General features: G+C 41.5%; 2 protein-coding genes across 6 annotated transcripts in view; one reads left to right on the top strand and one right to left on the bottom strand.

The window, feature by feature from the left end:
- Window positions 1–279: 279 nt before the first annotated feature.
- Window positions 280–8,257, top strand: trim47 (tripartite motif containing 47). The gene is made up of 8 exons (XM_033650920.2): window positions 280–519; window positions 915–1,126; window positions 3,772–3,817; window positions 4,023–4,118; window positions 4,219–4,443; window positions 4,713–4,735; window positions 4,851–4,972; window positions 5,920–8,257. The coding sequence occupies exons 1-8, from the start codon at window positions 337–339 to the stop codon at window positions 6,447–6,449; spliced, it is 1,437 nt and encodes a 478-aa protein (XP_033506811.1). The 5' UTR covers window positions 280–336; the 3' UTR covers window positions 6,450–8,257.
- A 2,414-nt stretch (window positions 8,258–10,671) lies between these two features.
- Window positions 10,672–24,219, bottom strand: part of trim3b (tripartite motif containing 3b) — a 38,704-nt gene continuing 25,156 nt past the window's right edge. For 4 of the 5 annotated variants that reach the window (XM_033645413.2, XM_033645405.2, XM_033645423.2 and 1 more), the window contains 15 exons: window positions 21,602–21,731; window positions 20,809–20,919; window positions 20,495–20,646; window positions 20,092–20,272; window positions 19,747–19,848; window positions 19,484–19,582; window positions 18,568–18,720; window positions 17,918–18,296; window positions 17,066–17,169; window positions 16,793–16,960; window positions 16,407–16,575; window positions 15,947–15,988; window positions 15,114–15,184; window positions 13,086–13,226; window positions 10,672–12,851 (listed from right to left, as the gene is read on the bottom strand). In XM_033645413.2, coding sequence (XP_033501304.2) covers window positions 12,699–12,851; window positions 13,086–13,226; window positions 15,114–15,184; window positions 15,947–15,988; window positions 16,407–16,575; window positions 16,793–16,960; window positions 17,066–17,169; window positions 17,918–18,296; window positions 18,568–18,720; window positions 19,484–19,582; window positions 19,747–19,848; window positions 20,092–20,272; window positions 20,495–20,646; window positions 20,809–20,919; window positions 21,602–21,731 — 2,155 coding nt within the window. In that variant the 3' untranslated portion in view covers window positions 10,672–12,698. The remainder of the gene's footprint in view (window positions 12,852–13,085; window positions 13,227–15,113; window positions 15,185–15,946; window positions 15,989–16,406; window positions 16,576–16,792; window positions 16,961–17,065; window positions 17,170–17,917; window positions 18,297–18,567; window positions 18,721–19,483; window positions 19,583–19,746; window positions 19,849–20,091; window positions 20,273–20,494; window positions 20,647–20,808; window positions 20,920–21,601; window positions 21,732–24,219) is intronic. The other variant, XM_033645432.2, reaches the window with a different exon arrangement.

Raw genomic sequence — 24,219 nt, 5'->3', positions numbered from 1 at the left:
GAGGTGGCTGGGAGGATTTTGAAGGATTTCAGATTCACTTTTGTGTCATCTGCTTTCTTAAAGTGGTCTATAAACGGTTGCCAGCTCTGGTAGAATTTGTTGTCACACCCTCTTTAGGATAATTTAATCTTTTCCAAATGCAGGTCACAGAAACTTTTTTAATTTATTACCTGGTTAGGGAGGTAAATGAGCAGAGCGAGAGAGCGACAGAGACGAATCTGATTGGTTAAGACCGACGATGACGCACCACAAATGTGCCCTCTTCCCTCCCTCCCCTTCCTTCACTTCCTGCAGTGTGGCGCTGTGGCAGTGTTGTGCTGCTGTTGGCTTGTAAACATGGCTACTGCTGGAGCAGCTGGAGACGACCTGAGGAAAGAGCTCACATGTGCCATTTGTCTGGACTTCTTCAAGGACCCCGTCATACTGAAATGCGGCCATAATTTCTGTCGTTTCTGTATCTGCATGCACTGGGACGAAAATGGCGGAGACTACGGATACCAGTGCCCTCAATGCCGAACGGTAAGTTAATGCACGTTATATGGATTTTCCAGCTTGGTTTCCCCCACGAAATATGTTTTGTACACTTGTGACAATATTACTAACAAGTTTTTAATGTCATAATGGACTTCAGTGTGGATAGCTGACTGGTGGCCTTTGAAAAATAACGTTAGCTACGCAGTGAATTTTAGTGGCTACCGTTGCTATGATGGCAGGCTAACTGGCTTTAGCTAGCTAACGGTGAATTATCAGCAGGTGAATAAGCTAACAATATTGACCCAATTGTGTATTTTCGCTATTAGAGAGATGCTTTAATGTAGAATAAATACATACACACTGTTAAAGTAATATTGGCATTAGCCTCGGTTACAATCATCTATCGGCGTCTTGCTCAGTTGCTTTCTTTGTGCTCTCAGGTGTTCAACAAGAGGACCTTCACTAAAAACTACCTGGTGCAGAACCTGGTGGCGAAACTGGACGACCTGGAGTGTCTGGGGTCCTGTCCCACCCCCTCTAAACCCGTTAAAGTAGATGGAAAGTGTGAGCAACATGGAGAAGAGCTGAAATTGTACTGCCAGACTGATAAAAGGCCCATCTGTGTGGTCTGCAGGGAATCTAGAGCACACAGGTTGGTCGTGTTCGCACCTTTTTTTTATATAAAGAAATTATAGACGCACTCTGTTATGTTAGCTTTTTGTTTGCCCTGGAAAAGATACTCCTCTTTTGCCAATTCATCACTGTCACGTCTCTTTTAAGGTCATGATTGGTTGTAACTCATTATTAGTCACTGAGATTGCACAGGTCAGGTTGGCATTGTAGACCTTGCCAGTGAAGTAAATCTGTACAAATGCTTGAGGCTTAATGCCCACGCTGAAGTGCCTGAACCATGATGTGCCACTCTTTAGCTGCAATTACATGCATCATAAACTACAGGTGTTGACAGCAACCAGACTTAACCTAAAACAATTTCTTTATGAGCTTTAAGTGTTGATCTGATGAAACTGGGACCGAAACATTGCCAGGTGTCTAAACGTTTTGGCAAAGTGCCACTTAAATACATACAAGATTAGAAACCTGATTATTGAGACAAATGGGAAAACAAAAAAAAACCCAGTTTGTATTAGCCAGCTTCTGGCAAAGCAATACTTTCCCTGTGTTGTGTTTTTGTCATGCTAATGCACACACTTAAACCTTAATGAGAGAGCTCAGTCTTTTTGTCCTTGTATGATAATCATTCTGGTGAAGAGACACCCAATTTTACCAGCTATGCACTAACCATTCTTTTTTTTATTTTATTTTATTTTTTGCTCCTTAAAACCATCCCAAACATAATCTCTTCCATCCTCTTAGAAATCCAAAATGGCAGGGTTTGCAGCTATTGATACACATTGGATTTTTAGAGTGTTGATTGTACCGGTTTATCACGTTATAATGATACTACAAACTTTAATGTCAACGACATCAGTGTGAGTGTTGTAGATTCAGGCAATGATGATACACTTGGGTAAGTTGAGCAGCAAAGCTGTTGGTACAGGAAGTACAAAATGTCAGAAGAGTCACTGCTGTTTTTAAGGAAAAAAATGTCTGGGGGCATGGGTATACAGTGTAAGACGGTGTAAAGGAGGAGCAGTCAGACAAGGGCCGAGAGAGAATGCACCAAGAACAAAACAGTGACATGGATGTTTCAGGGTAGATGAAAAATCCCACTACAGTGAATTAACTAATAGACAGAATATTGTTGAACCATCCCCTCATCAAGCCATAGCTTTAACATGAACATAATCATTACGATATGCAAAGTTGCTAGTCTAATCATTTCTCTTGATCTGTTGACATCCGTTTTGCAGCACAAACAACTCTGTCATTTTTACTCTAGTGGGGCTTGGTGTTGTTTGTCAGGTTAAGAAATTAATCCGCCATCCACTGTTGTGTTCAATGTACAAATATACCTACTTGTTGCTGGTTTCCATCAGCCACCCCTTAAAATTATGTTAATAATACAAAATGTACTTTGCAGCTTTGCTTATTTAAAAAACAGTCATTGTCATGTATTTTGTCTTTCTACATCATCTTTTTTTGTCCTTGATGTCATGTCCTTCACTTTCTGCAATGTACCAGCTCTTATCTGTGTCTGCTGACCTCCAAACTTCAACAGTATATCACCACATTGTGCCTTCAATTTGTTGTACTCGTACACTTTTTAAGGAGCAACAGTTTGACTGTATTGCCCTAATGGTCATGTAAAGTCAAACGGTTAACAGTACATGTAAAAAATTATGTTGACATTATTTTTGACTACAAAAGGTACAACTAAATGTACTTTCAGTTGGACTATGCTGTTGTAGTTTTGGCTTAAAGAGTTTAAAGTCATCCTTGTCTTAAACAAACTTTGAGTAGGTGTACAGTGTAATCTAGCCATTTACTGCCATGTATATTAATAAGTGAAGAAATGCGTGACCAAAATGTTTTAACATGGAGTCAGCTTTTGTTGAAATTAATGTAATATACAACTCCAGTCCATTTTAATTTATGATAACAATGTAGAAACCATTACCTGCTTTTTGCTATTTATCATCACATTTAGAAAATGTGTCCCAACCATAGATCAAAACAGTGGTGATACCTTCTAGAGCAGAGGACATTTGATATCACTGCACAAATTCATGTGGAAAATACAAGAGCTTAAGCAAATGTCAGGGCTGGGGAGATTTTGTTAAGAGTAAATTAATTGCTAAGCAACAGTGAACATGAAGTGTGTTTATATGGGCTCAAATGGAATAAAAGATATTATGTGAGGTAAGAGCTCCTCATGCATGCACCCACAGTTTGTTTAAATTCATCTTGGGAATATTATTCCTGTAGTACCCTGTAGCAATTTTGACCACCGTTAGGGCTATAGAGCAAGGTTTTTACAAATGAGTCCCTGTCTTGCTCTTATTGGGGATTAGGACGCACGTGCATGTGCGATTGTGTGATTCACACCATTTTTGATTGGCAGTTAGTGGCAGTAAGATGCCAACAAAGGCAGTGATGAAAAAGACTGCCAGCAAACAAATACTTAAGAAACTGCTTTTCTAGTTTTTTGTAACAAAGGAAATGCACTTGGCACTTCAGTTAGACCCTAAGGATACACACATTGTGGTTTGGCAAGCAACCCTGCATGTAAACATCTGTTTGTTTATAAGAAAACTCCACAGGACACTTAAAGTGTTTTCTGGAGGTGTGAAAAATTACTCCCTAACTGCCTGGTCATTTGTTTTATTGTTGCTCCAGACACCATGAGGTAGCACCAGTGCCAGAAGTTGTGAATGACATGAAGGTGAGTGTAAATGTATGAATTTGCTAGAGTGCTTTCTCTTCAGTGTGCTAGTCTTCTAATGTGTATTTGGCCAAGAGGTAAGTGATTGTATGGCCTTTGCCACATGCTTTATTCACTCCATGTAGAATATTTAAATCTGTGATCTTGTGAACATAATGTCCTGTTTTCCTGTGTTGATGTGCCTGGATGTACATGTTTGTTACAGATGGAGTTGAAACTGAGGCTAATGGAGCTCAACTGGCAGAAGTCTCAGTGTGTAAAAGTTATAACAGCTGATGAACGCACCAGAAGTGAAGTGAGGGTATGTAATGGACCTTCTTGTAACACTGAACATACACAATATTGGCACTTGTCGTCATTATCATCAAATCTTTGATCCTCTGAACCTCGCTGCCCTCCAGTTGAAGAAACAGAGACTCAAGGAGAAGATTGAGGCGGACGTTGGCGCTTTAGTCCAGTTCTTGCTAGATGAGAGAGACTCCCTGCTTGAGAGCCTGGATGCTGAGGAGGTGGCCAACATGGCCGTAATAGACGAGAACTTGAAGGTCGTGGAGACAGAGGTGTCAGTTGTGGACAAAGCTATAGCTGATATCCACAGCCACATCAGTGGGAAATCTAGCTTTGAGGTCAGTATAATTTATCAGCCGTCTGAGTCACAGATGTGATTTAACTCTGAAAACTGAGTCTTGCAGTAGAAATTGATTTCTGTCACAGACGGACAGCCACTGTTGGTGTGTAATAAGGAACCAAAGCTTCAGAAACATGTTATGAAATGTATTATTATTTGAATAACTTGTCAAAGCCACCGCTCACTGTACGTAAGCAAAACTATGAGATTGTTTGTATGAAGTTTGTTCGGTAGTAATCTAAATATGCTCTATTGTTCTCCTAACAGAGCCTTGCTGAGACATTCAATGAGTAAGTAGCTTATAATTGTTTATTTGATATGAAACTATAAATATTCTATTAAAATTGACTTTTCAAAATGAACCTTTTGTATAATCGTTTTTAACCCAATTTTTTTCTTCCACAGAGTCATCCACTGCAAGCCTTTCACATCTCTCGATGCGGTTAATTGTGCAACTGAATTTACAGACTTCTCAGGGCCCTTCCAGCTTATCATGTGGAAGAAGATGATGCACGTGCTGCATACCAGTGAGTTTACTTTACACACAGAGGCATGCACTAAACACGGTCAAAAGATTGCAGTGTGAAGTCGAGGACTGACAGAATTCCAAAAAAGTTATTTAAATGTATTTATCTTTATTTAGTTTTTTGTTCTTTTGTGAGCTTAAAAAATAAAAAAGTTGCTGAAAGGGAAATTCTTCATCTGGATCCCAATGAAGAAGGGGTGAATCAACCAGGCCATAATGTCGACCTTATTTAAAATCCTATTTATTATAAAGCATCGGTCAGATGCCAGATGGAAAACTCTGCCCAGAAAGAGAAGCAGACACAGATCTTACAGCCAACACAAGGGAAATTTACGGCACCTGTCGCATAAATCATGTCATCGTTTTAAGTGGCAAACAAGCTTTAAGTAATAACACACTGTGTTTTGGCTCCGCTCTATCTTGGTTCTTACGTAGGACTTTATTATCTTACTGGCCTCGCACAAGCCAGATAGAATGCCTTGACTCCCTTCATACATTCTTCATAAAGGAGAAATACAGGCATGGTGTAGTTACGCAAACTTGCAAAACCATGTATAGAAGATTTTAAAGTCTATATAGAGTTATTATAGGAATATGAAACCATGTTAAATGAGATTATCTGATATAATTGGGAAAAAAATGTTCCTATTTTTGCCTGTGTTAAAGTCTATGTTTCTGCCCACATTCTATAATGCATGTTTTATATATTTTTAAACCAATACTGCTTTCTGCTTTGTATCATTATTACTATATAAACAACCTATTGTTGGTTGGTCAGCCCTACGTGCACTGTAGCAATGACTGGTTCTTTGTGGTGTATGAATCTGTCAGATTTCTTGCTCTAAAACATCAAAATGGATTCCTTCTTTTTTTATCCACATGTACTGCCAACCTCAGCCTACGCTAAGAGCAAGGTCAGCTAATTTCTCTCTGTGTCTTTCTGTGCAGTGCCTCAGAACCTCACCTTAGACCCAGACACGGCTCACCCAAACCTGCTTATCTCAGACTTTGACACCAAAGTGGAGGAGGGCCGCGTTCGCAACCAGGAGCCAGACCTGCCGGCCCGCTTCACCCGTTTCTGCGGCGTCCTTGCCACAGCCCAGTACGCCAGCGGCCAGCACTACTGGGAGGTGGATGTGAAGGACAAAGGTGTGTGGTACCTGGGAGTCACCACCGAGTGCAGCAACAGGAAGGGCTTCGTCAGCCTTACTCCCTCCGCAGGATACTGGAGTCTGTGTCTGCAGGACCGGCTGTATGCCAACGGAGAGGATGGGCGCATCCCTGTCGCTGACTACTGGAACTCTCCTCGGGTCGGCGTGTACCTGGACTACGACAACGGCCGTCTTAGTTTCTATGACGCCGTCACAATGAAGAGATTGTACATGTTTGACACCTGCTTTGAAGAGCCGGTCTATCCTTTCTTTAGCCCAGGGAAGAATGATCCAGGCAGCAGGCTGCAGATATGCCACTATTACTGAGAGAGCTGTGAAAAGTGTTTAAATTTAGTTCTCTAAGGGTAAACTCGCGTATGCCGGTGTTTTCAGATTTGCTGCAGGCAAGGTTTTATCTCACAGACCAGGCTGGAGTGACAGGGTGATGTTGAGCCTTTGAGCCATGTACTGTACGCATTTGAGCTGTTACTTGTTGGTCTTACTGGTGTTATAAGTCAAGAGTTACGCTGAATAAGAAATACCAGGTGTCTCGTCACACTTCGGTTGTACTGAAGAGCTTAATTTTTCCAATATTTTCAGGTTGAAATTTTGAAATTTAGTATCTTTCAACCTAGACACACACTGTAGGCTTTTACCCCTGACTACTGTGGCTGGGGGGTTTGGAGAGGTGCTTTGCTGTCTATATCACTGTGTCTGCTGGGATGCAGATGCCTCAGATGCTCTTGTTGATAAGAGCACACTCAGCTCTTATCCTATTAGCAACCACTATGCTATACTAATGTACATTAACTCATATTGGCTATGTTTTTGCCAGGCAGGGTCAGTGCTGTTGCCTTGTTGGGTAGAACTTGAAGGAAATATGACATTGTTATCACATTGATAGTTGTTGACAGTTAAGATTCCCTCATTAATTTCCGACTGAAGGACGGTCAGTTCAGTGCTGATAGGTATCAGAGATATTTGACTGAAATTGTCCACCTTGGGATCTCGGCTCCCAGACAATATAAGACTTCCAGGGTTGTGTGTTTTGTGGATGTTAACGTCAGTACAAATAATTTTATCATTAGCATTTTAAAGTCGCCTTCATGTCTTCAATCTTTTTATTTTGAAAATTCTGTACTTTGTAAACATTTTTGGACTTACATATTCCTCTGTATAGTGCTCTGAGTTGCATTTTGAAGGGTTTTTTTTGTCAGCAGCGATACTGAAGACATGACGTGCCATTTTGCTTTGTTCCAAGTATTTTAAAAATCTGAAACATTTTATCAGTCTTCTTGAAAATGAGCAGGTATAAGACAAAGCAAACTGTTTTCAAATATTCAAATGGCAAATTATTAAGCTTTACAGCCATGTCCTCGAATATATCGTCACTAAACGAGTGAACCTGTAGACGTGCTTAACTTCAAAAGACTTCCAACAACAGCCAAGAGCCTGGTGGACTTGGCTAAAACTTAAACCCGGAATGCCGAATGAAAGTTTTGTTACATGTTCATGTTTTTTGTTTGCTTTTTTACAAACTATTTGCAGCATTTCCTTAATTATATTCCTTTAAATGGTCCTGCTTTAGATTATTAATTCCTAGCCGTTGAGTTGGTCCTGGAGCTGCAAATTAGTACTGACATTTTTAGGTCTGTTGTCCAACTCGGTCCAGTCAGTGTGATTTCTATTTTTCATAATTGGTGTTAAATGTGAAAATACATGTATCTGGACGCTTATATATATTTTTCCTTCCTTCATAAACTTATGATTTAAACATGGTCTTATTTCAGATGATTATTTTATGGGTTTTTATTTGTATTTGTGCAGTTTGCCACATTGTGGTGTTTGACCTACAAGTGGGATGTTTGCCATCTTACAGGGTCGTATGGTGACCTGTTTTTTTTTTCTTTCTTCTTCTTCTTCTTCTTTTTTTTCAAATTGTCTTATTGAGGAGCATAGCAGAAGGAAACATTTGACAGTATGATCAGCGGTAATATTTAAGAATGGACATCCTTAAGCCAATCACAAGTTGCTCCTTTTTCAGTTTCTTGTCAGACGTCTGAGGCGTTCATGTGTTAACTGCAAAACTCTGTGCTCTTTAACTTTGATTATTTGCTGATAAATGTTTTGTCTAAGATGGTATACCTCATTTAACAACTAATCATACTTATCATCACTGAGTTTCATTCATGTATTTAGCTTAGCAGTGTTTGGGCTGTGTCTTGATAAGTGTGACAAAAAGTGGATCTTGGTAGTCCCTGTTTGTGGCCCTTTCACCTTTTATAAATGTGCTTAGTGTTTCTCAGACTTTACAGTGAGATTAAAAGAGGAAAAAGAATGGTTTTACTTTTTTAAAGCCTCACTTATCCACTTTATATGCCCAGTGGTATTACCTGTCTTTTCATGAGACAATTACATTAGAATGTATTACTGGCCTTTTAATTTAGTTTTAAAATCTAATTAGTTTGCCCACACTGGCTGTGCAAAATGAGTCAAATCTTGCTGATTTATTTATTTCTGGATGCTGCCTGCTAGTAATGTGAGATTTAACACTTTTAATTATGGGCATTCAACCTCTTCAAGAATCTCAACACTATCTTAAGGAAGACATTCTGTTTTTGCAGCATCAAAATATAGAACTCTTTTCATCCTTTCCTTCTCCAGCTGAGATTGGTAGCTGTACTGGCTGATAGATGGTCAGATTTTTACACCTCAGTAACCAAGTTGTTGAACTTTGATCTGTGGAAGGGCTTTTATTGTTTACATCCTGAACTACATGACTGTTGGCGGTGACCAGTCTGCTGCCTGGAGTAATAGGCTTCTCAAGAGGGCTGTTGCTCCGCTTTTCCTATTCTGGTCCAACATTCTCATTTAACCTTCTGAGACAGTTTGGCGTTGCTGATTCAGTTTTCATACTGCCAGAACATTTAAGGAGGAGGTGAGAAAACAGAGTTCTCTCCTCCGCCTGCTCTGGTAATGACTCAGTAGTGACTTTTTTTTCCCCCTGTCTCTTTGCAGAGATGCGATTTTAATGAAGGTCCATATAAATAGTAGGCCATACAATGTGATGCAGTGGCATTAACATGAATGATATGTCCACCCATTATCGGCGCCTGGCTCTCTAGGGGACAACTTGGTATCCATGGCAACGACCGAGGAACAGAGGACACGGAGCAGTTCAGCATTATCACACACACAAATTGTAATGGCTGCTTGTGTGACCTTATGTAACAGCTTCTGAACGTCAGTCTTTTATGACTCATTTGGGTTAAAGATAAAAGTCTCTAAAGATAGATGCTGGTTTTAACAGTTTTCCAGGGAAGATGCCAATATCTGATTAGTGCATTAATGTTCAATTGCTTTAAACTCAATATTAGTGTTAATTCTGAAAATTAGTAAATAAATCATGTCATGGGAGGAAGTCTATAATAAGACTTTATAAAGAAAATGAAGCAAACATGCACAATAAAAATGCCTTAAAAGGTCCAGTGTGTAATTTTTAGGGGCATCTGTTAGCAAAAATGACATACAATATTCATAACTATGTTTTCATTAATTTATTATCTCCTGAAAATAAGAATTGTGTTTTTGTTGCCTTAGAATGAGCCGTTTATATCCATATACAGATAGGTCTTCTTCCACAGAGTCCACCATGTTGTGGTCTGTAGTTCTACAAACTCAGCACTTGGGAGAAATGTCAGTTCTGCGACCTCACCACTAGATGTCACTAAATCCCACACACTTGACCTTTAAGACCTAGACCTCACATAGCTTCTAAAGATATAAGTTAAAATGTCCACTCATAGGCTAGTTTTTAGATTTAGCTCATATTTTGAATGACATGGCATAACAAGTGATTCAGTCAAGTTCCCATTCCTTTTGGTAGAGTGTGCACCCATGTAGGTTGAGTCCTCGTAGCGGCCCAGGTTGGACTTCAACCTGCAGTCCTTTGCTGCATCTCATCCCCCTACTGTCATTCTCAAACTATCCCATGACGAAAAAGGCAAAAAACACAAACAATAATCTATAATAAGCGGTGCGAAGGCAGTGGTTATCATTGTTGCCTCACAGCAAGAGGGTTCCTGGTTCGAACTCCAGGGTGGGGAAGGCCTTCAGTGCTGTGTTTATATGTTCTCCCTGTGTCAGCGTGGGTTTTCTCCAGGTAGTCCGGCTTCCTCCCACAGTCCAAAGAAATGCTGGTGAGGTTAATGGTGACTCTAAATTGGCCATAGGTGTGAATGGTTGTCTGTCTCTATGTGTCAGCCCTGCCACAGTCAGGTGACCTGTCCAGGATGTACCCCACCTCCCGCCCAGTGTCAGCTGGAATAGGCTACAGCCCCCCGTGACCCCCAACAGGATAAGCTATTACAGAAACTGAATGAACATTATTTTTCAGAAGGCAGCCGTATATTTAGACTCTTAACTCTGCAAGAAAAGATGTGGATATGCTGGTTTCTGATATGCCATAAAAGAAGCATATCAAAATGTTCACCTCATTAACACATATTGTACAAAAAAGCATAAAAAACTGAAGTTGTTCACACAGTAGTTCATAGTGTAATTCTTTAATATTTACAATCATACCTTTGCCTTGATTACATAAATGTAGTGATTACTTCTTGTTAGGCTGGCCTCTTGTAGGCTACACATGATGGTTGATGTACTGTTTCATTTATACAGTATGTGCTTCCTTTATTTCACACAGACATGGGTGGGACAGTGACGGTTACAGGTGAGAGACGGACAGAAAAACAAAACCATAGGAACACAGGGGTCTGATTAATGGAGGAGGACAGTCAACTAAATCTGTCATTACAGAGAGTTTTCCATACGATGGGAAATGCAGATGGAAACACAGAATGGATTACAGATGAATTATCAGGGAGAGATTGTAAAATACAGCTGGAAAACTTTCTGGTGTTAGCTGGTGATGTGTTCCTCGAGGAGCCACACGGAAAACCTTCAAAACACTGAACGACCAAGCGAATGAGTACAAATACTGGAAAAACCCCATAATAAAGGTGCTTGTCAGCTACAACAAGAATGTGATTGTAATATACAGTACACTTTCTGATTATGTTAAATGATAACTATACACAGAGGCATATATTACTCTCGCAAACTATATAACTCTTATAATATTTTTGTATTTTGTGCAATGTTCAACAACAACTTACGATACGTTTTGGCAGAAGGAAAAGTTACTGTTTCAAACTGGAGGTGAGCAAAAGAGAAGACGGCTTTCAGTGCTACGAGTTACAAGGCCTATGTACGGAGATGTTTGGCAAAGAGGAGACAGTTCAAATGCACCAATTAGAAAAATAATTTGTAGAACAAATTATGTAGAAAAGAGAGAGAAAAGAAAAGAAAAAATAAATTAAGTCCTTTGAAAAAAAAAATACAGCAAATAATGTGTATACAACTTTGTTCCATTGATGTTTGCAAGTCATTCAGTTGGCTACTACTTGGCATGACCTTTCTACTGTATTAGTATATGCTCCAGTGTTGATTCATTAAGTGCTGTAATAAGTAGGCTATATAGTGAAATAACATGGACACCAAATCCATATGTACACCTTAATATGCATACCGTATGTACAACTACATTAGGTTGTAGATATGAATACTCAAAAGTGCAAGAACTAGTGGGGTCAGATATAAGAAGAAGTTAATAGAAGATGCGTTCAAAAAAACCATGTCGTTCTATTAACTGTTGTGCTTCTTGCTGCTTGTCTTTGGGTACCAAAACAAATAAAACGTGCATATAGGTCAACTCATCTCGTGACTCAAAAGAAAACAAAAACCTTTATCAATGTGCAGGGATCTTCTCGGAGTGGTAAGGTGCAAAACGAGAATAAGAAACAATTCCTTTTACACATTCCTGTCTGCGTGTGTTCTGCTGTGTTTGTATGGTTAAGAAAATTGAAGGCAGTGACGACAGGGTCATTTTTTGGAGCGTCATGCAACAGTGTTCAAGGAAAAGCCCTGAGCATCGTTATTTCGATCACGAACCATCATCGGGAAATGGGGAGACAGGTTCTGCTTCTGTGTCTCGCTTTTGTTTGCTGGTCGCTGGAAGTGTTGCCCATCCGCATTGCCCCAAAAAATTGCTGTGTATCACCAACTTCAGACTGGCAGGCTGTCTACTGGTGAGGTCACACTTGTGAGAAATACAGCTGCAACGCCTTGTTCCACAAGATAATGTCCTGTTTATTTTTTTTTTTCCTTAAGGGATTTGGCTAAAACACTTAAGTTTAAGGTAGACCATGACTATGTAGATGTATCTAGTTATTCCTAAGTTGCTTGTTAAATTTAATTTCTTTTTAACTTTTATTTCACCAGGAAAGTCTCTTGAGATAGTGATTTTAATCACACTTGAACTTTGGTTGCTTTTCATGTCAACATATTTCTCAGATTTCTTTGTCTAAAGCTCTGAATATTAGATCTAAAGCATATACAATAAAAAGGAAATTCATTTGTGGAACATGTGGCCCCTGTAAAGTGTGAAGGCCGGTTGCAGCTCTATGTCAAGAAGCAGTATGTGACGTTAGCTTGTTTAAAAGCGGGGGTTGTGCACTACTGCAGATATCTGTAAACCTTGAAGCAGTGGTTGCCGGAGTCGGCAACAGCCACATGTCCATCTGAGGTGAGGGCGAGGCCCTGGGGGCCGTACAGCGGGTCTGCTGACGTGTTGATGTACGATAAGAAGGAGCCTGTGCTGTCAAACACCTGGAATAAAAAAATATCCAAGGTTAGTTTTAAGTGTTCATGTTGCAGCAGACTATTTAGCATTAACAAAACACTCAAGACCTCTCTTTTTTTAAATATAAAATACATCCTTTTGCATAAATTTTCATGACTTAACTTTGACCATGTAATTTGCAGAAAAACAAAGCTATGTTAAAATATATTCAAATCTCAATGTTGTGAAGGCGACAGCAGACTGGACATAGCCCGTCTCACCTGTATTCTGCTGTTTCCCCAGTCAGCTACAATGATGTTTCCATTGGCGTCCACAGCCACACCAGTGGGAGCATTAAACTGGCCATTGCCTTCACCATGAGAGCCAAATTTGAACAAGAACTCTCCATCTGCACTGTACACCTGCAACAGGAAGTCAATAAAACAAACACTTTGTCTAAGTCTCCTTGTTCAATTTGATACATATTGTGGTGTTACTGATTCAGGAAGAAGCCTGAGAACCAGTTCCCAACCACATAAAGCCTCGTTAATAAGATACAAATGTCTCTTTGATCATGAATATGTTTATATTGGGTTAGGGGTTATATGGGATTTCTATGAAATAAACCAATAAAAAAATAAAGCCTGTGAGCATTAGGTTAATATTAGGCAAACAAAAACTATTTTACAAATAGCAGTATGAACTGCCTTGATGCAGGTAAGCTTGTGGAAAGGTGTTCTTTAATATTCCCTTCATCTGTGTTTCAGAATGCTCAACCAGACCAACAAAAGGCAGCAGAGAAGCCTCCAAAGGACCTAAAGACCAGGGGCCGTATTCACAAACATCCTGAGAGCACTCTCCTAACTTAGCCGAAAAACTTTTAGTAAGGAGTCCTAGCTTAGGAGTGATTTAGGAAAGTTCTCAGATCAACTCTAAGCAAGGAGGGGACAGAAATTTTTAACTGAGTGAGGAGGTGTGGTTGACCCTGCTGCTTTTAACAGATGTGATTGGTTGTCAGAGACACGCCCTTTTGTGGGACTGCAAAGTGTGGGCAACCAGTGGAAATGAAATGAACTGCTGTCTGTGAACATGTTGTCATTGTTAGTGTGATCACTCTGCTGATGGAAGGTTGAGACAGACCCAGGTCACCACTGCTGCACTGTTGCATTTTTCCAGTTTCTGAAACATCATCGTGATAATTTCATTTCCAGTGTCAATGCATTAGGTGGGAAATGACATCACTAATGACATCAACCACAAATATTATCCCCACGTGATCTAGTCTGTAGCATTTCATTTACTCTGTGTCATCCAGAGTTAAGAAAATATTTCTCCTTCCTCTTTGTCTTTCTGCTCTGCTTAAACTCTTAAATTGCTTAAAAGTCCTCCTCCCTGCTCCTAACAGTTTTCACCTTAGGAGCTCTTTTAAGGGTTAAGACACTTTGTGAATAACTTTTATCTTTAGAAGGACCTAGTCTTAACTTTAAGGGGAAATTCTCAATCACAATTCTAAGAATTGTCTTAGAATTGCGTCACCAGGAGCAACTCTTAGCATTAGGAAGCTTTGTGAATACGGCCGCAGAGTTTCTGTCTGAATATAACTGCTAACATGAGGTCTGCATCAAGTGGAGGAAGGATCAGAATGACCCGGATATGCAATTCCCCACCTCTCTTAAGCCCTAAGAAAGGGGGTCATCACACCCTGATTGGCCCAGACGAGAAATGCACCAAGCTGCTCTCAATCAGGAGTGAGTCCCCACACCCTGCGCAACAGGTGATCTGAATAACCCTCTGATTAACTCAGGAGATTGTGACACTCAGCTGAGAGGCCGTTTACACGTTGCCGGCTATTTTCATAAACGGACATTTCACCGTCTCCATTTTCAAAAAGATCTTCGTTTACAATTACCCGTGTATATATACACAAGAGCACGCCAAACCTGTAGGTGGCAGTGTAACGAGAAGCTCAAGCCTTCCATGTATCCACTGTCACCATAGCAACATAGGTTGCACTTTTGACACAGGCGCAAGTTCTGGCGCATGCTGTGACGTCGGCTGCCTATAACTCCGTTTATCTCAGTTTACATGCAAACGCGCAAACAGAGTTTTCCAAAATCTCCACTCTGGCCAGAGTTTTTAGAAAGACTCGTTTTCAGAGTAGAAATCTCCATTTGCGTGTAAACGAAGGGCACAAACGAAGGAAGATGTCTCTGTTTATCAAAATCACTGTGTACGTGTAAAGGGCCTCTGAATTGAATTGGGAAAAGGGAAATGACAGCAAGTACTGAAGAATGAAGGAACAAACTTACCTTTACAGAGTGATTGTGAAAATCGGTCACAATAATTTCATTCTTGTTGTTCACTGCAACAAAGTGCGGGCCTGGATGAGGAGAGAGAGGGAGGTTAATGTAAGATTTGCTGTACTTGAACAGAAACTGATTCCTGCAGTTGGCAGCATTATTCCCTTTGCTGTTAGTAGGCTATTTAAAGACAATTTTCAAGTAGTGGTGCCTAAAGATGCAATTATGAAACACAGTTTAATCAGATGGTTAGCTGCTCTGATTTGCCTGGAGTAGCTTGATGGCATTCTTTTCATGCATTAGGTGCTTCGACTTGAGTCACACAATTGTTTCTGTTTTTTCAGAATGTCAATACTAGTCAAACTCTAATTGGAATTATATAGAAAGGCTCAAGGCCCCGTGATTCACCCTCAGCGCTGATAGTTTACAACACAGTGTATCATGAGTATCTACTTATCTGAAGTGAAAACCTATTGTCTGAGTCACCCACTAATGAGCTCTGTAGCTCCCAACACTGATTGTCTTGTAGCAAATGGGGGAGAACATCGGTTAGTTTCATGGCACTGGAGTCAGAGCAGTGAAAAATCATTCACATTGATCTTTTCATAGCCATTTAGACAATAAAACACAATGCACATGACAAAATGTTCATTATTGTAATAGTAAGTGATTATTACAATGGCATGTACTTGTGATTCTGATTATTATTTGTACAAGCACAGCTTCGATTTGTCAACAATCTGAGTTGTCAGGAGGGCAGACACATGATCAGGGAGTCGGGTTAGACAGAGGGCACCGCACTGTGGGATTAAGGTTGCAGCAAGGCCACACTTAGTACTTACTGAACACTGAGCCAGATTTATTAAAGTTTGGGCCAAGTTTTTCTAGATTGAAAAAAACAGGAGGAAGAACAGAAAGAAAGGAAAATAGGTAGTCAGAGATAAAGGATAAGCAAAGAAGAAAATAGAGTAGGGAGGTCAGCACAGGCGCAGTTTGTTGGGGGTGCAGGGGGGCCACTGCATTGCCTGGGGCTTTGTATATACAGGCTGACATTGTTAGAATGTAATGTGATGAAATGCATTACAGAGAGAAAAGTGTCAACTTTTATTCCTTGCTAGTTTTATTTTACTGTTTTTATCTCTTTCAAAATCCCAAATAGTACTATGCAAAATGTCATGTCATATTAACTTAATAAAACCTAGTAGGCACTGCTGCCTCACTGACAGAGGGCGCTATTGTTTGTGAGCTCCAAGTCAGTGTTATAAAGGAGTCTTATGTTACACACTGAGGTCTCCTTCTCACCTGCAAACTGTCTGTCAGACGTCCCCCTGCCTCCAAACTTAGTCACCAACTTCCCATTGGATTGAAAGATGAAGACACAGCAGGCCTTGTTATCCACGGTGATGATGTGTCCATTCTTGTCCACAGCTACACCCTTAGGACCCATGAGCCGGCCTGCTCCGATCTTATTCTGTGAGGGAGGAAGGGAAACTGATTTAAGCAGGGACATAAAGAAAATGAGGGAATTCTAATTGGGAGATCACGCTTGGCAAATGGAAAAAGTTTCAGCTGGTTGCAATCTGCAATCCTCACCACTAGATGCCGCTAAATCCTACACACTGTTCCTTTAAATTAGGCATACTGTATCTTACTCTCCGTTTAGCTTATAACAAGTAATGAGATCTCACCTTAAACTTGCCGTCAGAGGAGAAGATGCTGACCCATCGATTGTCATAGTCGGCCACCACAATGTCGCCGTTCATGTCCACAGTGACGCCTGTCGGTCTCTGCAGTTGCCCCGGAGACCGACCTCTAACTCCAAAGCGCATTTTGAACTGCCCATCATTGGAGAACACCTGAAACCAGCCCCTTTATAGTGAATCATGCCACGATCACAGTACTAAACACAGAAGCACACGTGGTTGCACTTACATGCATTTTCCGCTCTGTGTCTGTCTCACCTGTATGCACTGGTTGTTGCTGTCAGCCACGACCACTCTGCCGTTACAAGAGGCTGAGATTCCCTGCAGATTGGTGAACTCCCCTTTTTCTCTGCCCCGGGAACCTGACAAATAAACAGTTACACACTCAGTAAATGTGCCGTTTTATATTTTCACCTTTGTGTCAGTGTGTAATACTCTGCTTTAAAGGCTCATACCAGTGGATTCTGGATGAAAAACTGCTTGTGCTGCTGATCATTTTTTCAGAGCATAACTTAAATTTCTGGATTGACTTTCTACCTTCCAGGCAAATACAGGTTTCGGTTCGTGTCACTACAGTTCAAAAATGAACTTGCAAAGACTTGAAAGACCTGCATGAGAAATGTAATCCTTCACAGTGGGAATGTTGAACCTTCATTTATTTCTGGGAGTTATTTTTGCATGGAAATGACTCCGACATCTAAAACCTGTGAGCGACCACCACATTCTCCCTGCTACCTTTTTCCACAACATCCATATTTGTTTTCTGCTTTAGATCTTCTGACAAAATACTGTAGCTTGTGAATGCAGTGTTTCTTTTTGGATGTCACCTCCTCTGTCAAGTCACAGCAAGTTGATTTTCATTCTGCAGTCTGCTGGCATGAAATGAAAAGCAGAAGCTGCCCAGAGGGGAAGATGTCAATCTAAAAACTTGTTGTTGGGATTAGAAAACTAGTTTGATGATGCTTTCCTGATTTGTGGTTAAGGAAATAAAACATACAAAACAACCAACAGGCTGTTGTTATGAAGGACATTTTGTTATTTCTGGATAGGTCTACATGGTTCTTGGTTTTATACAGTGTATGGACTTCTTGGATGAGTCATCTCTCTTACCCACTCTGTAGATGAGCTCATCCTCGATGGGGTTCTCCTTTTTCTTGGTTGTGCTGTACATACTGGAGGGCCGACGCACTGCTTTCTGCCGTATGTGGCCCCCTGTCCCGCTGGGAGACTTCACCCTCCTCTTCACATCATCTGGAGATTGTGGCACGTCTGAGGGCTTGACTGCCCGCAGGCGGAACGGGCTGCCCCGTATCGGCTGGCCGTACAGCAGCAGAGCGAAAGAGTACTCTCCCTCTGAGCGTAACATGTAGCCCACCTCGTATGTCCCATTCTTATTGTCCGCTATCTCCGCCTCTGTAATGCGGCTCCCGTCAGCAGACGTTATCTCTGCTTTTAAAACAGCATTTCCTGTCCGCACCAACTCCCCATCCTGCAGAGAGAGGTCACTGATTCAATTTCAGAGCAAGAAAAAATATCTCGGTCAAACAATACAAACATGGTTGCAGCCTCGAAGGCAGCACTTTCTTCAAACACGTCAGTGGCTACTAACAATAAAGACTGAATAACTAACTGCTTGCAAAAGAACAAGAGAATAGAGTGAAATGGGAATTTGAATGAATTCAATTACACTGAAATATTTGAACAAAGCAAAGTTCACTCATATAGCAAAAGGCGATAAGGCTAAACAATAAAGGCAGTACTTTGTCTTTAGTTGTCACGGTAACTGTTTGGTGCTGCCCAGTCGCTGCATGTCGGAGGCCCTCTCCCGTGGCGACAGAGGTGTGAGCCACAGCAGCTGTGGTGAGGAGAACCCCCAGGTTCTGGATGGAGCGCCGCAGACCTTCAGTCTCCACCTGGAGCAGACAGCATGTAAGATATACAATATTTTCCACTGCAGAATCCCTTATTGCTCTAAGAGTTTACATTTCAATGCTTGGTACCATGTGATGTAAGGTGACAGAAACCCACTCGTCCCTTAGTGGTTCGCATCGGGTTCATTCTAAATGTCAAGTCAAAACACACCTTATTTTTAAGTACTGTGAATTTCCGGCACAGAGCTTTTATTTTAAAGTGTCATTTCCCGCTGTAAAGTGAGTGACTAATGGACAGCTACTTGACAGAGACAGCAGACTAGCTCTACGAGATGGCCAAATGCAAGTATGATGCTGAATATATTAAACTGTGTGGACCTTGAACTAATGACTAAGGAGAAATCTGGACCCTGTGGCTGGACCACTGCACTAAATAATCCTACATATATGACAAATATATGCAACCTGCCATGCCTGGGATGAAACTTTGGCTGGTGAGGAAAGTCTAGCATCTATCAAGCAAAAGACTCATATTTTTTATTGACGTAAAAGTGCTATGCATTGTTAAATTTGGAATACTAGGGTTGTGCTTGTGAGGTTTCTTTTGGGTAAGAAGGTGTCAAATGAGCTCTGAAATATTACTTAACTGAGCTTTAATGTCTCTGCTCTGCAAAGTGATTTTCTTTTTCTTGCAAAAACTCTTATCAAAAAAAGGGGAAGCCTCATTTTGTAACCATGTGGGAATATCAGTCAGACCACCATACTGACAATCAAGAGCCATTACATATTGTAAAACAGTGGATACCTGACAATCCAGGTGTGCATTCTGATGTGGTCTCTCTGGGAAGTCATGTCTAGCCAGCGCTGTAACCCGCTCACTCATCTGCTTCTGAACCAGCAGCACCTGCAGGAGACACATATTGTATTCCACATCTTTTTTTTCATTTCTATATTTTCATGCAAAACCCAAGCTCACACCCTGCTACACTACTACAACACATTTGATTCCCATCTGTGTTGTAACCTGTTTGTTAGCCTGCTTGTACAAATTACAATCTGCTGGCCCACCTCAGTAGCACTCCCATGGCTGAGCGCCTGCTCCGTAAAGCTGCAACTGCTCTGTATGTGTTCCTTCCCCTGAAGGAGAGCCGTAAGCTGGGCCTGCAGGACCTGCGCTCAGGTACGTGGAAGATAAGGGGAAAAGTGACACAAAAGAGCGAGAGAAGGGGGTGAGAGAGGACAGGCAGAAAAGACAGCAGGCATGTTGACAGGAATGTGAGACATGTGGCAGGTCATGCTCGACGACTTGTCTGTAAAATGCCTGTGTGTCTTTGTGCATCTGACAATGAGTACACAACAATGTGCCTGCCTGAGTGCATGTACCGTACATGTGAATGTTGAAACATAGCTAACCTTCTGCTTAGTGCTGCAGATGTTCTCCAGGTCTGTAATGAGGGCCGTCTTGCGCAGATGCAGCGCCCGCTCCAGCTCTTCAAACGTACTGGTAATCTCTGCCACTGCCTCATTCTTCCTTTCATTCAGCTGGCGGGAGATCTCGCTCACCAGCTCGATGGATGCTGTTAGCTGAGGCAGCCTGCAAGACAATATAATATGAAACTTTCTGGTTAGGAACTAGGTATAAAACTGCAAAAAATAAACCAAAATGGGTTCTGCCAGTATTCCCATGTTTGGAGATGCCAGGCACAACATAGCGTAGGAGATTCTTTGATGGCAGATGCCAAATCTGGGCCAAATGCTTAAGCTCCCCAACACCTGATGTGAAGGAAATATTCTGAAAGCTGTATCAAGCCCCCACCTGCTCAGTATGGCATCCAGCTGTGTCTTCAGCGCAGCCTTGTGCTGTTCCACGACATCCCGCAGAGGAACAGTCACATGCTCCCTGTGCTCGCCCTCTGTACAGTCCAGACACATGGCTGTCTCACACGACTCGCAGTAGAACTCCATCACCTGCAGAGGGAGACAAACAGAAGAAAAAAAAGCTCCTTCACTTCAGCTGAGCTTTCAGATATACTTTCCTTAATGTTGCTAAAAACCAAAAAGGTGATCAGGTGGGGAAATTTTGATGATGATGTGATATCTGGGCTGAGGTGTCACAACAGGGCTTCTCACCTTTCCCTCATGGTTTGGGCAGCAGAGGGGCTTCCCTGCAGCTGCAGCACTGACTGACTCCAGAACACTGCAGGCCTCTGGCCGCGAGCACTCTGGGTCTCGTTGAAGGACCTGGCCGAAATCATTTTAAACTTCATTATGCTGCTTTTAAATAGCTTCAATAGGGCATTTATTCTCCTTATTTGGCAGAAGTCAATTTAGAGGTAAAAGGAAACAAAGGGAGGGAGAGAGGGGAACAAAGGTCCAGAATCAAATCAAACCGGGGATGTAACAGTATGTCGATTACCTATATAACCTATAGATGCTTCCTCCTTGTCTGAATTTCCTTGTAGTCTGTTGCTGACGTCATTCTCTTCAGGACACAAACACATTCTTGTACCTCTATCTGTTTGAGCACCATCCATTCAATACCTTCATTCCCTATAGCTGAATGGTAACTTGATCATCATCCCTACATGCCAAATGGAAACCTTCATTTAAAACAAACCCTTAAAAGAGCCCCTTGGAAAAGGAAGGACTGTCCAGAATGACCTCAGTCTGCAAATATGTCCTCCCTCTCTTTAACAAAGAGTGGTGCTCATAATAAGAGGCATACAGGAACACACGCACACACACACACTGCCTGTTTCATGCCTTTGACTCCTGTCTGTAATTATTTTAAATAATCTTTGCTTTGTTGTTAACCTCCTAATTAATTCCATCAGTGTTTTGTTCCATGTAATGCACTGGAAAATCCTGTTTGGCTAACACATTTGTGTCTGACTTGAATTAAAAAAGGGATTAAGAGTCAAACCTCCATGAGATTAGTGATGAAGAAGTTGTTCTGTAGAGCGCACACTCCTTTCTCTGGCAGGATGGATGTCTGCCGACACACTGGACAAGAGAGCGTCAGAGACTCTGGGGGAATGTAGTTCTGGAGACAACTGGAAGGAGGGAAGCAGCAAATAAAGAAAAGCATAAATTAGTACATAAAATGTGCCAGTGATTCTTGTGCATCATTATGTGTAGGATTATTAGTCACATTCAATATAGCTATACAGTGGAGAGAAAAGGAGAGGAAGACACTAAGGAGAGAGCTGTCACCTTATCTCAGTAATTGAGAGACAGAGCCTAAATAGTGCTGCTGTCACAACAAATAGGGGAAAAGTGTGAATCCGAGTCAATCCACAGAGCCCACAGCCTCAGGAGAGCACACGCACACTACCTCTTTGAGTAAGTAAATCTCGTGCAGATCAATCTGCCAAACAGAGATGCAAAGAGACAAAAGACTTCAGGGAGAAAAGATGCTTGTGTGCTCGTTTCTGCATCTGCATGTTTATGCGTGCGTGCGTGCATTTTGGATTCTGGCCTCATTCTGGCGGCAGTCACACATCTATCCCACCGGCCCCTAAAGGCTGAGGATGTTGTGCAGGTTCAATTGCCCCTAGGAGGCTATCTATTTAACATTAGACAACCTTGGAGCCAAAACCAATCCCACAGTCAGCAAAGTTCAGCTGAAATATGCAGATTACCACACCGCACTCTTGGCCTACAGCCCGGCTGCCATCCAGCACGTGATGTACGGTTGTTTTTTCTTTAGCTCCTGTTGTCACTAAATCGGCGGTTGAAGCTGCAAGAAACCTGAGGTCAGTGTCGAGGATAAGTCTCTGTTGTTGCACACAAGGATGTCTGGCAGCTGCGCGGGCTGCATGCTAACACCGTATTGTTTAATTTATGGCACCACACAGGCTCGTATCAACCAAAGCTCAGTAAACTGCAGTCGTTAGCTTTTGAGAACAACAGAGAGCTTTAACAGAAGTCTATCTAGCACTCTGTCAACACCACTGTAACACTCTCTCTGAAGCCGGGATAAATTACTATTGCTTTGTCTCACACGCAACCAGCTGGGGACCACAGGCTCACAGTTATGTGGTGGAAAGTTTTGTGATTTGGCACAACTAACACTTGCTTTTATTATCGATTAATCTGGCAATTTGTTATTACTGTGGGCGGATTATGAGACAATGGGCTCTTTGGGCACAGACAGGCCCCACCACCTCTCTTAGAGGAGAGAGACACTTAGTCTTTGTGGTGGTTTTACATGTCCTTGGAGACATTATGCATCTTTGTGGGGTTTTATGTCTCTGTGTAGTTATTTTGTATCTCTTTGAGGTAATTTTGTGTCTTTTTTTGGTTGTTTTTTGTCTCTTTGCAGTTCATTTGCATCTTTTTGTGGACATTTTGAGTCTCTTCTTGGTCAACACATGTTCATTTCAGCAACATTTTGCAGGTGAAGGCTGGGGGAGCCTGAGACTTTGGGCCCCAGACCTGTGCCCAATAGGCCCATTTAGTAATCTATCCATGGTGAATACTTTTATGTGAAGGCTAAATTGAAAGAAGGATCAATTCAGCCCTCTTGTGTGCGGTGCATCTGCTTATTTGCTATCAATCTGATGTTTCCTGCCATCACCTGTACCAAGTTATGAGGACTGACAGCGCTGTGCACAGGACATGTGATTTTAAACGAGTTCATTGTTAAAAAAATAGTAAAGCTTCTTCCATCAAGATTTCTCAAAGTGTTTGTTTTGTCCAAAAAAACAGGGGAAAAAAACAACAAATTTTATGTACAATTACAGAAAAGCAGCAAATCAAACTGAATAAAACTGTTAGCATTGGTGCCACACTCATCCTTGTTAAGTCAAATCCTGCAATCATGAGTATAAATACAAGTCACCACATGCCTCTGTGATAGGATGATGTCATTTATTTTGGCACCATTTGAAACAGTTGCACAACCCATGCCAAACTCATCCTGTTCTCTGAATAATAAGCACAGGACTTGGATAATCACAGAAGGAGTAAAACGAGGAGTAGAATTAAAAGTGACACCATACCATACCAAACAGACTCGGCCCAGCGTGAGTTTGCCAGCTCAGCCCTAAACCCCCCTAAAACTACATCAACCCATCCAGTGTTAAAACATCTGTCTGGCAACATCATGTATAGCTCCAGACAAAAATCTGTTCACCTCAGCAGGGCTCCAGATCACATGCTATCCAGTTAAACCGGGGATTAAACTTGCCCTCCGGTGGGCAAATGCCCCTCACACTGCCTGGAAAAAGGATTTATCCTGTACTCTGTGCGGCTATTCAAAACTATTCCATAAATATTTGTTTGATCATAGAAGTAAACCAGTTTGAAACATAATCCCAGTTATCCTCTGTACCTACCTCCCTCTTAATTCCCCATCCTCCCACCCTGACCCACAACAAGCTTTCCAAAAAGCCTCCTCTGCTTTGCTCGGCACTGAAAGGCCCCAGTAAGTATGGCCTGAGGGGGTGTCATCTTTCTAAGGAACTGTAGATTGAGGAATTGTCATCGTGTCTCCCAACAATGAGCCTTTTCTCAGACGTTGACGGTCCCTGATGCTGA

The sequence above is a fragment of the Epinephelus lanceolatus genome, chromosome 11 (genome assembly GCF_041903045.1).
Source record: "Epinephelus lanceolatus isolate andai-2023 chromosome 11, ASM4190304v1, whole genome shotgun sequence".
Lineage (NCBI taxonomy): Eukaryota > Metazoa > Chordata > Actinopteri > Perciformes > Serranidae > Epinephelus > Epinephelus lanceolatus.
This window is presented reverse-complemented; position numbering and strand designations above follow the sequence as displayed.